General features: G+C 54.2%; 7 protein-coding genes across 8 annotated transcripts; 1 reads left to right on the top strand and 6 right to left on the bottom strand.

Annotated features, from left to right (window-relative positions):
- Positions 1–1,515: 1,515 nt before the first annotated feature.
- Positions 1,516–3,853, bottom strand: H310_01393. Of its 2 annotated transcripts, XM_008864484.1 has the most exons (2): positions 3,681–3,853; positions 1,516–3,571 (listed from the first exon to the last, which is right to left on the bottom strand). In XM_008864484.1, exon 2 carries the CDS (start codon positions 3,231–3,233, stop codon positions 1,794–1,796), a length of 1,440 nt encoding a protein of 479 aa, XP_008862706.1. In that variant the 5' UTR covers positions 3,234–3,571; positions 3,681–3,853; the 3' UTR covers positions 1,516–1,793. The 2 variants fall into 2 exon arrangements, with proteins under 2 accessions (XP_008862706.1, XP_008862705.1); XM_008864483.1 differs by having other exon boundaries at positions 1,516–3,853.
- Positions 3,854–4,072: 219 nt separating this feature from the next.
- Positions 4,073–6,328, bottom strand: H310_01392 (hypothetical protein). Its single transcript, XM_008864482.1, has 7 exons — positions 5,688–6,328; positions 5,295–5,636; positions 5,152–5,215; positions 4,991–5,096; positions 4,844–4,934; positions 4,676–4,788; positions 4,073–4,620 (listed from the first exon to the last, which is right to left on the bottom strand). The coding sequence occupies exons 1-7, from the start codon at positions 6,246–6,248 to the stop codon at positions 4,437–4,439; spliced, it is 1,461 nt and encodes a 486-aa protein (XP_008862704.1). The 5' UTR covers positions 6,249–6,328; the 3' UTR covers positions 4,073–4,436.
- Positions 6,329–7,055: 727 nt separating this feature from the next.
- On the bottom strand, positions 7,056–8,009 carry H310_01391 (ATP:cob(I)alamin adenosyltransferase). The gene has a single exon (XM_008864481.1). It carries the CDS (start codon positions 7,881–7,883, stop codon positions 7,284–7,286), a length of 600 nt encoding a protein of 199 aa, XP_008862703.1. The 5' UTR covers positions 7,884–8,009; the 3' UTR covers positions 7,056–7,283.
- A 78-nt stretch (positions 8,010–8,087) lies between these two features.
- On the bottom strand, positions 8,088–10,578 carry H310_01390 (hypothetical protein). Its single transcript, XM_008864480.1, has one exon. It carries the CDS (start codon positions 10,377–10,379, stop codon positions 8,175–8,177), a length of 2,205 nt encoding a protein of 734 aa, XP_008862702.1. The 5' UTR covers positions 10,380–10,578; the 3' UTR covers positions 8,088–8,174.
- A 1,453-nt stretch (positions 10,579–12,031) lies between these two features.
- On the top strand, positions 12,032–13,844 carry H310_01389 (hypothetical protein; the record flags this gene model as incomplete). Its single annotated transcript, XM_008864479.1, has 8 exons — positions 12,032–12,223; positions 12,279–12,492; positions 12,541–12,976; positions 13,037–13,099; positions 13,154–13,257; positions 13,311–13,462; positions 13,513–13,701; positions 13,755–13,844. 8 exons carry the CDS (start codon positions 12,032–12,034, stop codon positions 13,842–13,844), a joined length of 1,440 nt encoding a protein of 479 aa, XP_008862701.1.
- Positions 13,845–14,140: 296 nt separating this feature from the next.
- Positions 14,141–14,851, bottom strand: H310_01388 (hypothetical protein). Its single transcript, XM_008864478.1, has one exon. The coding sequence runs from the start codon at positions 14,825–14,827 to the stop codon at positions 14,204–14,206; it is 624 nt and encodes a 207-aa protein (XP_008862700.1). The 5' UTR covers positions 14,828–14,851; the 3' UTR covers positions 14,141–14,203.
- Positions 14,852–14,855: 4 nt separating this feature from the next.
- H310_01387 (hypothetical protein) lies at positions 14,856–15,378 on the bottom strand. Its single transcript, XM_008864477.1, has one exon. The coding sequence runs from the start codon at positions 15,357–15,359 to the stop codon at positions 14,913–14,915; it is 447 nt and encodes a 148-aa protein (XP_008862699.1). The 5' UTR covers positions 15,360–15,378; the 3' UTR covers positions 14,856–14,912.
- Positions 15,379–15,522: the final 144 nt, after the last annotated feature.

Genomic DNA, 15,522 nt, shown 5'->3' with positions numbered 1-15,522 from the left:
AATAGTGTGCGATGTACTCACTGTTTGCTACGATGAAGTGAAAAGTCCAGTTTTCACCAAAAACGACAATATCCCGCGAGAAATATTGATATGACAGGTTCGGTCATTCTTCTTTTTTGCAGTGCAGTCAAACTCAAGTGTATGCTAAATGACATCACACATGTCCACAAACGTCTGATGCATGCAAACCAACCTCGTAGACAGCCTAGCCATGCCGAGGGGAGAACATCTCACCGATGACGAGAAGCTGGAAGCTCTAGTCCTGCGCCGCGAGGATCGGAGCACCAGCTACAATGCCTAAGAGCTCGGACGCTCCCACGGTTGTATACGAGCGTTTTTGAGCAATCCATCGGCATACGGCGTCGCACGTTCGCTCGGACGACTGTCCAAAGTTAGCCATGCCTTGCACAGCCGAATGATTCGAGCCGCCCGCACTGGCAAGTACACAGCGGCTGAGCTGGTGGAGAATCATTCTCTACCCGTCGGACAACGCCGTGTCTGTCAACTTCTCAGCAAGAGCGGCAAGCTCAAGTTCAAGAAGCGTCTTTCCGCACCAATGATGACGCGATCGCATCAAAAAGCACGCGTCGAATGGGCAAACGAGACACGCGACTGGGGTGCCAAGTTTTTCGGCATCATCTGGTCAGATGAAAAGAAGTGGAACCAGGACGGGCCGGACGGGTTCAGTTTCTACTGGGCCGACCTCAACGGGCGTCGCGAGCACTATGCCAAGCGTCAAAATGGCGGTAGGGGTGTTATGGTGTGGGGGGGATTTAGCAGTCGCGGCAAAACAGAGTTGGCCTTCTTGACTGGTAAGCAAAAAAAGGAGTCGTATATCAATACGATTTCGGACTTTATGCTGCCCTTCGCGCACTGGAAGCACAAGGATGAGTACCAATTCCAACAAGACAACGCTTCGATCCATACGGCAGGTGCTGTTTTGGAGTGGTTCAAGGAGCCTGAAGTCAAGGTGGACGTGATCAAGTGGCCTGCGAAGTCACCCGACTTGAATCCAATTGAAAACCTCTGTGGAATCATGTCCCGGAAGGTCTACGACTACGGGCGCCGTCAATTTTCGACCAAGGCTGACCTCATTGCCTGTGTGTGCCAAGTTTGGGACGAGATCGACATCTCTTTGCTCAAGAAACTTGTGGCAGGGATGCCGAAGCGATGCGACTTAGTTGTGGCGAGCAAAGGTCGTAAAATCAAGTACTAAATGAGTGCCTCTTTAATGTGTCATATCTTTATTTCTTCTACAATTTTAGTCTCATGGCTCTAGAATACAAAGGAAGTGATATAAACCGTTCCGATGGTCACACCTATGCTCTAAAATGATAGCACAAGGCTAACAATATAGTCGTTGTACTGTCGAATGCCCTCGACATGCCTTCTATTGAGAAAAAACCTGCCTGGCATATCTTTATTTCGATCACTGTATACTACAGTAAAAAAGAATTGTAACGAATTTGGGCTCTCCTTTGTGCTGTACGTACACTACGAGATGTTGTGGAAGCTCAAGATGATCACTTCATGTATGGTGCGCCGTCGCAGGTAGATTGCAACGGCACCGAAGGCGAAGGAAGATGACCCTACTGCGCATGCTGCTTGATGTTTGATTTGTTCGCGCAATGCAAATGCTACATTTCGATGTTCAAGCGATGAACTTTGGATTTACAACCGTGGATGGAAGTTTTTGTCAAGTCCCTGCGAAGACTGCTGCCGACGAACCTTTCACTGGCAATTTGACAAACATGCCGGTGGGTCATGCCGTATTCACTAGCGCTTGGTAAATTTTATTCCGTCATGGGTTGAAAACCAATGCCATGGCACGTCACCAGTCGACTCTTGGAACAGGTTTCGACATGAAACCGAGCTCTCGCGATCAACGAGATGACATATATCGCAGCCTCAACATGCTGACTCGTAGTTTCCAGGGGAATGCGCAGCCGCGACGTTCCTTGCGCCATTGCCATGTACACAAGGATGTTGTCAGCCAGGTGTTCGTCCACGCACGCATCACCGTCCCACACGCGATCCAGTTCGGCGACGATGTCGGCCACGGCCGCGTCCACAGACTTGGACGGGTGTCCTCCTGCCGTCAGGATGTTGCCGTTGCCCAGGAAGAGCGTGACGTGCACGTATGGCCCACTCGAGCCATTTTTGGTCTGGAGTCCCCCGTCCACAACGACTTCTTCCGTCCAGTCGACGTTGGTTCCAACACCAAACGCAAATCGAAATTGCTTGCGAAGGGCTGCGCATGTGGCACGGCCATCGGTATCGGTGGCGCAAATGATACGGCACACGAGATGCTGCACTAGTCGGGACGGGGTGTCCAGCAACAGCGGGCGCAGCGGCAACGAAGCCCCGCCTGGGCAGATCACGGTGACGTGGCCTCCCCCGCGCGGAACGAACCCACAGCGATTCACTCTCATGTCAAAGTAAACTCCCATGCGCTGCAAGAGGGGCGCAAAGGCCAGTTCGAACCAGTCTGCGGTGGGTGCAAATTTCCCATGGGTGCCGCCGACCAGGGTCAACTCGATGGGGTTTGGCTGATCTGACAAGACGAACAGAGGGAGCACCCCTTGGAGCACCAAGGTCACAGCTCCCGCTGTATCCATGGCCGCGTGGAATTTCGATCCTTTGAATACGATGGCGCCGCCTGCCTCAGAATGCGCCAGGGACACCCTTGTCGATTGCAACTCGTGGCCGGAGAGATTCCACAACCAACTCAACGAGTCGATCAAATTGAGACCGCACAAGTGCTGATTGGCAAGGCCTGGCCTCGGTCTGCCGGCACGGATGCTGTGGACTTGAATGTCTTTGCCAAGCAACGCAGCGAGCGGGAACGCCAGCCGAAGGATTTGGCCGCCCCCTTCCAGCGTCGAACCGTCCACAGAAATATAGCTTCCGTTAGACGGGGCAAGACGAATCTGTGGGGGTGCGGGGGGGTACGACTGCGCTGTGGATAGACGTGGAGCGGAGTGAGCACGGCGAAACACGGCCTCATCGAGTTTGAAGAATCGCGTGGCATTGGCAGTGGTGGCTGCAGCGACGTCGGTAGCGGGGCAACCCATGCATTCAGCAATTGTTTGAACTACAGCGTGGATGTGATGAGGCTCGCATCGCTGCTTTGCTTGGCTGGGGTGCATGAACGGGGCGTCCGTCTCGACCATGAGCTGGCTCAAGGGGATCATGGATATCACCTGACGCAATTCAAAGCCGCGTCGAGACATGCACACGAAGCCGGTGAGCCCGATAGAGAACCCCAGTCCAACGTATCGTTTGAGCTCAGCAGCATTTCCAGTAAAGCAGTGGACAACGACCTGTGAGGCTTGCAATTTCCCCGTTTCAAGAAACGGGACGAGAACGTCGAGAAATTCGGTGTGGGCTTCACGTTCGTGGCAAAAGAGGGGCAAGTGGAGGTCGCATGCGACTTGAACTTGTTGGCGAAACACTTCGATTTGCACGGTGCGGGGAGAGAAGTCCCGATTGAAGTCCAATCCACATTCACCGACCGCCACGACGACATCGCGATTTGTTTCGATGAGGTCCGTCTGTCGCTTTGCAAAATCTGGAACAGCATCTTTTGCTGAGTGCGGATGTATCCCGACAGTGCAAAAAAGCCGAGGCAACGGGATGTTTCGTCGTTTGCGGATCAACGCAATCGACCGCTCACTCACCTTCATGTCGGTCCCCGTGGCAATGATCGTGTGCACATTCTCTTCGGCGCTGCGCTTGAGAACTCGCGGGAGGTCCTTCTGGAACTGTCTGTTGAGGACGTTCACGCCGATATCGATCACAGGGCAGGTCGACGACATGTGAGAGCGGCACTTGAATCGAATGTGTGGTGCCGTGTGTTGAGGTTGACCGCGACCAACACTCTCGCCCATCAGTACTTCCAAAAAATCTATAAATAAAAGAGAATTGCTTCATTTAGCTTTTATTGGCCGAAAAGAGGACGTTTTCGATGATATTCAGAATATCCCCCAGCACTAAATGTGAGTGTAGGTCTTTCGAACGTTGCAATGTGTACAAGTATCGTACACCTCATCACGTTCGTGTACTACTACTGTAGCGCTCCGGTGGCAATTGTTGCATCACGAAAAGAAAAGTCATGCCAAGCCATTCCAGTCGCAAGAACGCTCTGAGCTACAGGAGCCGAGGAATGCCAGAGGGTGCAGAGCTGTTGTCGGCGCCACAGCGAGTCAACAGCCTCATTCAGCGCTAAAGACAAGTGCCAAACAATCAACACAGACACACAATCGTTCGATGACATCAAACTGCGGCTGCTGCATGGATCACGACGACGTTCCGTCTCCCACCACGAAGCCGCCCCGACTCCCACCACGAGACATCCAAGCAAACAATCGCGGCGCAGAGAGCATTCCACGAGTTTTGCTATCCAGTGTGTATTCTCCAAGTAATCTGACGATGCACTACATTTGACCGCTCGTTTGGCGATCTCCAGACAACGACGCAACGTACGCAGGATCGTCGAATCGGTTCGGCGACAACGCAGCCGCATACGAGGCGTATGGAAGCGCCGGGTCCACTGGTTTCCCAGGGGCGAAGTCGCCCATGACGGCTCCGGCCAAGACTTCCCCTGCCGCCGCACTCGACCTACAAACAAATCGGTTGAGGCTACCGTAACATTTCCTGTCGTGTGTATATATACATGAGGCCGACGCCAGTCATGGCTGCTTGGAAGAAGAGGCCGTCCACGCCGTTCTTCGTGTTGCCAATGATCGGAATGTTGTCGGGGGTTTTGCAGTAATACCCGCCGTCGACCTGGGGAAAACGATCGGTGTCAACATGACGGCGAAGGACATGCTGACTGCCTTACGTCGAGAGTCGCCATGATGTGCGGGTCCGTCACGTACGACGTAATCTGGGGAAACAAGCGCGACAGCCCCCGCAGACAAATCTCGCCGTATCTAAGAGCATGGCACGTCAGCCCAACGTCCGCCGACTCGATGGAAGGGGTCGTGACCTGGGATCGATCACTTTGGTCAGGGGAAAGACTGGCTCGACAAAGTTCACGTCGTAAGTCCACACACCCATCGATTTGCCATCGAGGTACGGGCGGACGTGCACGCCTACGCCATGCAAGCACGACGTTTTGAGGCGACATTTCCGGTCGTGGCATGTTACCTCCTGGGAACGATTCGTTGTGGAGCGGATCCGACGGATTCGCTTCCAGCTCTTCCTTGGAAAACTAATCCATGTCGGATCAATATCATCGTCCGTTTTCCACGCAGCGCCACACGAGTGGGCTTGTCTGGACTCGGTCATACCGGGAGGCGGTCGAAGGGGTCGGCGTTGAATGTCAAGGGCAACGACGACGTTGCGATTTGCATGGGGTCGTCGAAAATCACGCGAGCATGCAGCTCGTGGTGCACTTTGAGCTCAGGAGTGTCAAACAATTCTTTCTCCCGCAGGATCCGCAGGGTTTCTTGAAGCATTGGTCCAGGGGCCAGCACAAGCGACGGCGTGTCGACTGTCTCCTTGTCGCCGTTCGGGAGCCCGACCGTGATGCCAGTAATGCGGCCGCCCGACGAGTGGATGTCGATCATTTTCCCTCGTTGGGTTTCAGCGTTTGGACAGAATGCCTTGACTTGCGACATTTGATACGCAGCCTATGCACCGATTGAGCGACGTGTTGGAAGACGTGTATGCAGCATCCGCACCAGCTTTTTAGGGTTCAAGGAACCCGCGCGACGCACGTGGAGCGCCGCGAGGGCGTCAGCGCCTTTCAGAGTCGGAAACACTTTGGAAATGTTGTCTTGGCCCCAGATCAAATCGCAGCCGTCCATTCTGTCTTCTGCCTTGGTCGACGGGTTGTAGTTGGTCAAGTCGTGGTGCTCACGAAAGTCGCCGCCGCCGAGTTGTGCATTGCGCAGCGCTTGCTTCTTGAACTCGTCGATGCGCTTCGTGTCGCGCGTGACAAAAAGGTATCCATTACGATTCAAGTCGATCTCGGACGCGACATCGTCCATGATGTCAATGGACCGCGACACGAGCCGCATCATGGCTTCGTCGCCATCTTCCGGCCACCAGTTGCGGTATTGGTACGTGCCGCGAGCACTCGTCAGAGACATGGGCCCAATCGCATCCAAGAGAAGCGGCTTGAACGTCGACGGCGCGGCACCGTTCGCCGCGCGATTGCGCTTGGCCAGGCCAAAGTATGCAGAGCATCCGGCGACGCCAGCGCCCACGACAACCACGTCTGCTGTCTTCTTGCGCAGCATCCCACAAATTCGAATTTGATCGACGTGGCGATCTTCGACTTGAAATCAGACAGTCACGCGTACATATGGATAACATGACGAGCCATATTTTGACCCGGTCGAAAGGAGGCGGCACCAGCATGGCAACGCCGACGAGAGATGGCGACGGCTACGGCGCATTCGTACGATCGCTTGGGCGAAGGCAAACGCGACATCTTCGCCGCAGCACCAAGCCACAACCCGTCGGCATCGCGCCCTTGGGTAGAGTAGCATGACAACGGCTGAAGTTGAAGTTGAACCAGGGTAACACCGGACGGCAATCTCGAACTCTTCAAGACCAAGATCAGGTGGACCGGGATGGCTGGCCACTGCCCCTTCGATACACACCCTGAGCTCAGTACTAGTGAAAATCGTGCAGCCAACGATGCATCGTTTTCGTTTGTAAGAACGGCGGCGACATGGACAAGGCGACGTTCAATCAGAAACTCTTCAACGACAACATCACGTTACGTGTGGTCGCTTGTTCCGCACAACGCAGCTGACGCGTGATGCTCGAAGGGTTAGTTCGTGTGCGATAGAGGCCGTCGTCAGATAGACTTCTTGTCCGTCTTTCGGACACTCTGCCGTCGACGGGTGCCGCCACCAACCGCCTCGGCATCCAAGCGGCAGCTGCGGTGGTATGTAAACTTCAAATGGGTCCAAGACACGGGTAAATGATTCCTGGCACGTCGTGGGCATTGCTACAACGTCCCAATCGGGAACCTTGTCGGCCGCAGCTTGAACACGCCATTGACTGCACCACCTTGATGTCGGTCGTAACTGGCAAAGTGAAACAATGGGAGTGGCGGCAGCGAAGAAGCCGCAGCTCCGATTTTGTATGCATTCAACTCCAACTCTCTAGTACTAGCCTCAGCACTCGTAGCGACCACGACGACGTCGTCGATAGGCACGTCTCGACAGCAGCCACCTCTCCTTGAAATTGGTGTAGCGACGAGTCAAAGCCTCTAGAACTCGTGGTGCTGCGATCATTCCGTGTACACAAGAACAGTAGTTAGTTTACGACGTTGGTTTTACTTGCTTCTTCCAAATGGTCTCGGATTTGCCTTCCAAGAACGCGACGAACCGGGCGGCAACGAACAGAAAGTCGCTCAATCGATTCAAATATTGAATGACAACTGGATCAACGTCGTCGCCTCCGATGGACACCACGCGGCGCTCGGCACGGCGGCACACGGCACGAGCGACATGGAGTTGACAAGACGCCAGGCCACCACCGCTGGGCAGAATGAAATTGCGCAAAGGCTCCAAATGTTCATCCATTTCGTCGATCCAGGTTTCCAAGACAGTCACATTCGACGGTTCGAATTCAGCGCGGCGAATCTTACTTTGGCCAGCGGAGCTCAAAGGTGTCGCAACGCTTGCGCCAACGTCGAACAGTCTCGACTGAATCTCCTCCAGGCGCGATTGAAACTCCACGCCTGGATGCAGGGTTGTCTCAATGCCGAGCAGTTCAAATTGTGTTAATGCAACACCAATCTGGGCGTTCAGTTCGTCCGTGTCGCCGAGCGCCATGAACACGGCGTCGTCCTTTCGGCGACGTTCGCCAGAAAAGAGTTGGGACGTGCCCTTGTCACCAGTCTTGGTGTACACTTTCATTGTGCGATGCTGGGTTCGAATGTCTGTAGGGAGGACTTGAGGCGCTCGGAAAAGACGGGGACCTGTTGACCACGTCGCGGAGCAACTTCGTAGCGGGTGTTTCAGAAGCTGGCGGCACACCGCCTGACGAAACATTTTAATGACGTGGTGGTGTATTCCTCCGGATAACGGCGCCCCATGTGACTAAGTCTTCGGGGATTGGGTGGATCACCGGATGGGATCGTTCATTAGGGTTCGTTGAGATTATACAAATATCAAGTCTATTACGTGGCACTCCAGGAATGCTCAATTTTACCACACAACGCACTTCTTCGAGGGGTTCATTGAGCTTCCGACAGGGCACTGATACGCATCGGCAAACGCCTGTGAATTCATGATCGGGCCGTTGACACGCCACTTGTTGGGGGAATGCGGGTCCGACGTGAGCAAGAGCTCGGCGTACGAGTCCGTGTACTTGCCGCACCAGCCCTGGGCGAACGCCAAAAAGTACGCTTTCGCGTCGGCTTGCCTTTGCTCGGGTGTGGGAACAGGCGTGACATTTCTTTTCGAATGCAAGTACGCCAGGTATGCAAGTTTGAGACCACCGTTGTCCGCGATGTTTTCACCCAACGTCAGGCGACCATCGACATGACCGATCCGTTTCGTTCGATCGAGGGTGAGCACGTCAAAGGACGAGTACTGGTCTGCAAGGCACTTGGTCTTCTCATCGTACGTGCGACTGACGTTCGCACTCCACCAAACGTGCATGTTGCCGTCGCTGTCAAAGTTCCGTCCTTCGTCGTCGAAGCCATGCGTGAGCTCATGGCCCATGATCATTCCAATTCGAGCGTAGTTGGCCACATCTGGCAAATGCCGGGCACTGTAGAACGGTTGCTGCATGATCGCAGCTGGAAACACCATCTTGTTCTCAGTGGGCTCGTAGTACGCATTGACGGTCGAAGCGGTCATACCCCATCCCTTGTGGTCGACAGCACTGCCAATGCTCTCGACCTTCGATTGAAACTTCAATCCTTTGAAATGCATCACGTTCGACCAAAAGTCGGTCGCGGATATGTTGAATGAAAGCTCTGGGATGTCGTCCGGACCACCAACCAAATTGAACACGTGGTGGAGCTTCTCCAATGCTTTCTCTCGCGTGGCGATGTCCAGCCATACTTCGTTCTGTAACACAGAGTCCATGGACGATTCAATCTCCTGGATCAATGTCTTTGCGGCGTTCTTCGTTTGGGAGTCCCACACACGCTTTAGATAGTACTTGCCAACGACGTCCCCAAGCAGCGACTGCGTCAGGGAAAAGCAAAAATCTTTGCGCTCTTGCTTGCGAACGATGCCTCGCAGCGCGCCGTGGAACTCATGGTTGGCTTGACGGAACGTGTCGCCTAGCACTTGACTTTGTGCATCGATGAGGTGGAAACTCACGTAGCTTTTGACAATCTGCAGGTCGGGGATTGCGTCGAGGAGCTGCTTTTGGTTGTGGAGGAAGGTTGGCGATTCCACCACAACCGATGCATTCGTTTCAACGAGCCGGTTGAAAATTCCTGCCCCTTGCAAGTACTTGGTTACGTGAGGGTACTTGACCGGAAGGTCGGCTACAAGTACGGGATTGTAGTGCGCCCATGGATCTCGTTGCTCGGCCCTCGACTCGGATACATTCGCGAACGACTCTTCGAGGTTTAGAATTCGATGGGCAAACTGCGACACGTTGTGGTTCGGGAATGCTTTGATGTGGCCCAAGGTTTGCGCGTACGTGACGAAAAGGGAAAAGTACTTGGTGCTCTTGTGCTTGTCCGTGTAATACTCTTTTGCTGGGAACGTGAGGCCTCCTTGGCCGATGGTTAAGATGTTGCTCGATGCATTCTTGGCATCCGCTTCGACGCTGACATCGAAGAACGATTTTGTGTCAGTGAGCGCGTAAAGTTGCCCTGCGTACTCCAGGACGTCGTCGACGCTCTTCAGATTCGCCAAATGTTCGAGCTTGAGCGAAATCGCGTGAATCGCGTTGGGGTCAACGTCTTCACCAATCAAACACGACTGGTACAGCGGATCGATCAAGGGGGGTCGGTTGGTCATGATGTCGTTGATGATCTCAGCATTCGCCGCAGACACGATTGAAAATGACGTGTCAATACTGGTGGCGTCGTCCGGGATGGTTGCCGTCTTGAGCCATCCCCCGCACGCGTACTGATAAAAGTTTTGGCACGGGTCGACCGACTTATCAAGATACGACCGGCTTTCTTCGTGGAAGGAAGCAAATGGATCAGCTGGAAGACGTGGGCTCACCGTTGCCGATTGTGCGGGAGTTGAGGGTGGCAAGGATCGACTGACTGCAGCCAAGCACCCGACGACCAAAAGTGATCCACCCACGATTGCAGTTTTGGACAGGATATTGCGAGAAACGATTTTAGGCGGGATATCCTCGAAAGGAGTGGCCGTCCCATATTGCGGCAATTCTCGCTGACGCGAGGTAGAAAGGTTGATACGTTCTGTCTTGGTCATCTTGACGAATGTGTCGGTTCACGAATGGTTCTTTTGGATGCGCTCGGGTAACCGATTCATACCATGGACTTTGCCGGTTACGACCCCTCAATTCTCCAGCCGTCGAAGCGCAGCCGACATCTCCCTATCAGGTTTGCCTCAGACCTTACCTTGACTGCATGCGCCTTTGAGAATGACGTGAATTGCCACCTCATTTCGAGTGGATAGCCTTTGAAGAATGTGATAGGGTTCAATTCAGTCAAAGTCGCTGTCTGATAGTTCCTCAAACGTCCAATTGCCCCCGTCACTCGTGTCGCCATTGAACGCTTCTTCTATCCATCGAATCAAGAGAGATGGAGATGGGGGTGTTGGACAGGGCGGTCATGCAATACCGCTGCAAGTGTCCCAACTAATTGCCTGGGATATGAGTCGCTTTCCATAGGAGTTTTGGGATCGTCGGGGCTCCTTCTGCTGAAACTCTGGATCTGTGCGAACGGGAATGACAGAACGTGGATTGGGTTGTGATGGAGCGTTCCATGATGTTGACGATGCACCGAGGTCACCGATCTGAGAAAGCACACACAATTGCGACGCTGGGGACAACTCCAGGGGAACACTCATGCCCTCTTCGCCGACCGCTGCTGAACGAAGATGCTTCAATCTTTTTGGTAAGGTCGAGTTGGTCGCAGATGTTAGACGCGGATCCTCTTTGACCATATACGTGATGCTGCCGTTGCATGAGGCATTCGCTTGATGAGGACTGTCGAATTGATCGCAAATTGGACTTTCACGCAAACAAGGTAGAGGTTTAGAGTAGTTTTGAATGTTTGGAAGATTGCAATCACGAGTCAAGTTGTGGTCGTCGGAGTCGTCTTGTTTGACTTCACGATCTGCCTCTAATTCACGAGGGTGACTATGTTCTAGGTTCCCTCGACATGCTTATGCGTACCTCGTCGCTCAGGAGAGTCCTGGCACCAATTGGGTATCGGGGAAGGCTGACTCAGTATGAGCGGTCCTTCGTTCTCGTCGAATTGGATCGTAGTGGCTTTGGGACGTGGTGATGTCACCGTCACCTCTGTTCTTTCCATCAAGCATGGAGATTCCCACCCGCTGGACGACATGGAACTACCCATCACAGTGAGATCGCTGTCCGACCCGTCGTTGTCGTGTCCTTCCTCTCGCGGCCGTCCATCCGCCTGGGTAGCGTTCATTGCTACTTCGCGCACTTTCGAGGTTATCCGAACGCGCATGAATTTTTCCGGATTAACTTCAAAATCTCACCGTGATCAGTTGTCCACATCAAAACCCATCCACACTTGCCGGGAGGCCGCCGGGCCCACCAGCTTTCCCGCTCTCCACCTCTCGCACATGCGTGATGAACAACTTCTCCTTAAGTGGCGCACGTACAGACATGCCCGCTAAGTTGAGTACAAGTGCACGTGGTTCATCATCTCACCCCTTTCTACACCGTTTCAAAACGGCACATTCCGTGTGACTTGCAGCTGCTGCCATCATGCACGTCGGATCGACAAAACCAGGAGGAAGGAACTGCCAAGCGAAGAATGGTTTTGATGTCATTCAAGATCACGTTCGCCTCTCCAACAACCGAGTGCTTCGAGCAAGGTGGAAATCGTCTTTCACATCAACAACATCAGTTAACCTCATCATCCAGAATGAACGCAAAGAAGGTCACGAGCGACACCACAACAGTCAGCACGACCGAATCTCAAACGAGCAACAACGCCACCATCGCGGCGCTCGGATGCTACCTTGACAAGAAAGCCAAGGATGTCTACGACGCTACACCCGACTTCCCCATCATTCGATCTCCCAACCCTCGCAACACGTCCCGCGCAGTTTTTGGGGTACTGGGAGATTGTGTAGTTATTCCTCCTTCTCATAACTTGCCTTGCACCGAAGCTTGCTGTCAAGTTGACCAACATCACAAAATTTCGGGCCCACAAACGGCGCAGCGGACTCAAGATCAAGCGTACAGCCACCCAACGGTCTGACAAATTGGGCAAAAAGGACGGCAAGAGCTACCGCGACGTTCAAGCAGCGGCGATGCTCCACAGGCAAAAGCACGGAAACCCCCTTGACATGAGCGAAAAGGTGCTCACCGCATTTCGCGCAGGTGGGGAAGGCGCTCTTCGGTGCTTCACATGTCACCAATGCATCGTAGTGGCCCACCTGTGGCTCCAGCGAAAGCAGCGCCGCGATAAAGCGCTGAAAGACAACGTCACGTCCAACCTCGTGATGCGACACAGCAAAATGTCCACCATGTCGGAGAACGTCTTCGACATCATTAGCAAGAACTTCGTCACAGCCGTGCCGGCGCTTCAGTTCTTCGACGACAGGAACGTTGCAGACGTACCCAAGCCGACCGTGTCCAAGCTACCGACGTCTCCTCTCCGACGACCGCACACTTCGCGCCCGGTAAAGCCATCTCGACCGTCCATGCCCGAGACGACCGCTTTGCCCACGCGTCCGGCCACCAGTCGCGCGGCTGCGGCAGTGACGACGCCCCGTGGCATCTGCTATACAGTCACGGACGATGGACAACGCATGTGCAAGACCGAACACAACATGAGTGACCTGGAGCTCGATCGAGCATTCAGGTGCGTAGCGCACTTCCACACCACACACAAACGTGAAGTCCACTTCTCCCATGGCAGCAGGGGCCGGTCCAACAACAAAGTGATGTCCGTCGAAGATGCGCTGCTGCTCAACATGAATAAGAGGTCCAGCATCTTGCGCAGGCAATGGCATTGTCCACTGAGTGTATGGTGGAACAGGTTGAAAATCCGCATGGGGTTGAAGAAGAATCGCCTTCGAGACATCTCCACCGCATTCAATGAGCACCAAAAGCACCTGACCGAAACGCTGGTCGCCACATTAGGTACTCGAATTGCCTTGATCGACACTGAACGACCGGTCGGTCGATCATTGTAGCGATGCACTGGGCCGAACAAGAAGACATGCATGTGAAGAAGCTGACCGTTGCATGCCTCAACGACACCACCATGCCTTCCTTTCGCATGGACAAACACGCGACCTTGAGCCACCTCCGCCACGAAAAGTGGCGACTTCTTGAGATGTGCAAAGTACGTCGTTGCTTGTCGGGGGCTTTGACTTGTTTATGGACATCCCGCAGTTGGTCAGTTTGTTTGGGGCGATGCTGCGGGCTGCCGAAGATACCCCCGGCGACATGACCCGTTCCGAGATGCGTGTGCTCTCGCTTTTTCGCATCCTTATCGAGGACCATTCGATCCTGACCCCCATCGTGCTCAAGAGCATTCTTGCCCAGCTCACTCCCGCCGACCTCCAGTGTCCTCGCGTCGAGGTACCATCGCGCCCCCACCTTCCCGAGCTTCCCGCCAACGTAGTCAACTGTAGGTGTTGCTGAGAGTTGTACAGAAGAGACTCATGGTGTGGAAGAAAGACAGCGAACCTGTAACACTCGACACAGTCCACACGACTCTGTAAATATACATGTTTTGCTATTCAAAGCAGTGCCGAATGCTTTGCGGTGACGATGGCAGACATGGGCGCCGGAATAATTGTTGGCGCTTGGAGGTGTCGCCCCGATGATTTCCAAGCGTACACAACGCCAACAACGGCGGCAATTGCTACGCCCAATGTGCTGAACACGATGAGCCAGATATACAAACTCGTGCGGCGCGCCGAGTCCAGCAGAACACTTGTGAATGCCACTGGGGGCGAAAAGTCCAAGTACCGACCACCGCACTCTTCAGGATTGGCGCGGGTCTGCCGTGTGTACCTAGTGCAGCGAGCGTTTGTTGAGTGACGAAGCAGAGTTTGGAGCGCGGCATAGCCATGAGTGGTTACCGCTTGCCGATGGGGGTTGCCGTGATGCTATCGCAGCTCAGTCGTCTCATGTTTGGATTCCATCGTGCCGCCACGGCAAAGATTCCAGCCGATCGGTCGGCCAGCGTGCCTTCGACCACCACCCGATACTCGTGCTCATCGCCATGCAATTCCATCCATGCAATGACTGCGCTGCCACACAGCACCGCGCTGCATGCGTGCAATTGGCGCATGGCGGTGCAGTCGTCTGATAGCGCACAGTCGTCGTTGTCGTCGTGGAAGTGAACCCACGAAAGGTTAGTTGCGGGATAGGTGTCTGGGCCAGGTGGCATGACGATGGCGCGGTAAGCTTCGTACCGTGATTGCAGCCCAGTTAGCGACAGGCATCGCGCTCGACTTCCCCCATGCACAACCCCTGGGCACCCTAGACGCAACGACGCGCACACAAATCCGTCCGAGCAAACACAGTCAATGCCGTCGCAAAGGACGTCGTCGGACTGAATGAGCCCGACGTCGTCGCACACTGGCTGGGTGGAGGCTGGATTGCCACACGAGACCGACTGGTACAAGCAACTGGGACAGTCCATGGCGATACCAGCCATGGACAGCGCCACCACGACTGCACCATGCAGGAATCGCATTAGCGTGGAAGTCGCGTGCCGGACGAAACGTTGGTGGCGGTTTCATCCTCCACACATTGAAAATCTATGTCGATAATTATTCAGATTATTCTGACGCCGTTGGACGCTTCTTGGGAGCGCGGGGCAGCCGGCAACCTAACGCCCGCTCGATCTTGACGATGATTTGACCGTTCGGGATCGCACGACCAGATTCGTAGTCACCAATCACTTGCGGCTTTTCGTTGATCGCAGTCGCCAACGCCTTCTGGGTCATGCCTTTGTCCATGCGAGCCTTCTGCAGTGCTTGCGACAAGCTGCGGTCTACAGTTTCGTGCTTGAAGTTCTCCGTGTCTTCGTCCAGCTTGCGCATGTTGCCAGTGGCAACGTGTGCAGATTTATTGGCGACGCCACCGTGCTTGAGCTCGGTGACAACGTTACCAGAGCGACGCGCACGGTTGAGGGCTGCTTCCTTCGACTCGTTGCCGATGCGGCCGCCACTCCGGCCTTTGTCCCATCCAGCCACGCTCCAGTCTTGTCCTTGAGAGAAGCTCATTTGTCTTCCACACGTCAAATCAATTTGTGCTACGTATTCGAACCTCCGGATAAATAGGGTGTTCTCGAAAGTGCGTTTTACGTCCGGATGTGGGCGAAATATGCCCTCGAGAATGATGGTCGCCTGTCGAAATTCGACGAGGGTGAGTGTCAACTAGCCAATC

This window comes from Aphanomyces invadans (assembly GCF_000520115.1).
Source record: "Aphanomyces invadans strain NJM9701 unplaced genomic scaffold supercont1.2, whole genome shotgun sequence".
Lineage (NCBI taxonomy): Eukaryota > Oomycota > Saprolegniomycetes > Saprolegniales > Verrucalvaceae > Aphanomyces > Aphanomyces invadans.
Note: the sequence above shows the minus strand (reverse complement) of the source record. Positions and strands in the feature narration are given on the sequence as shown.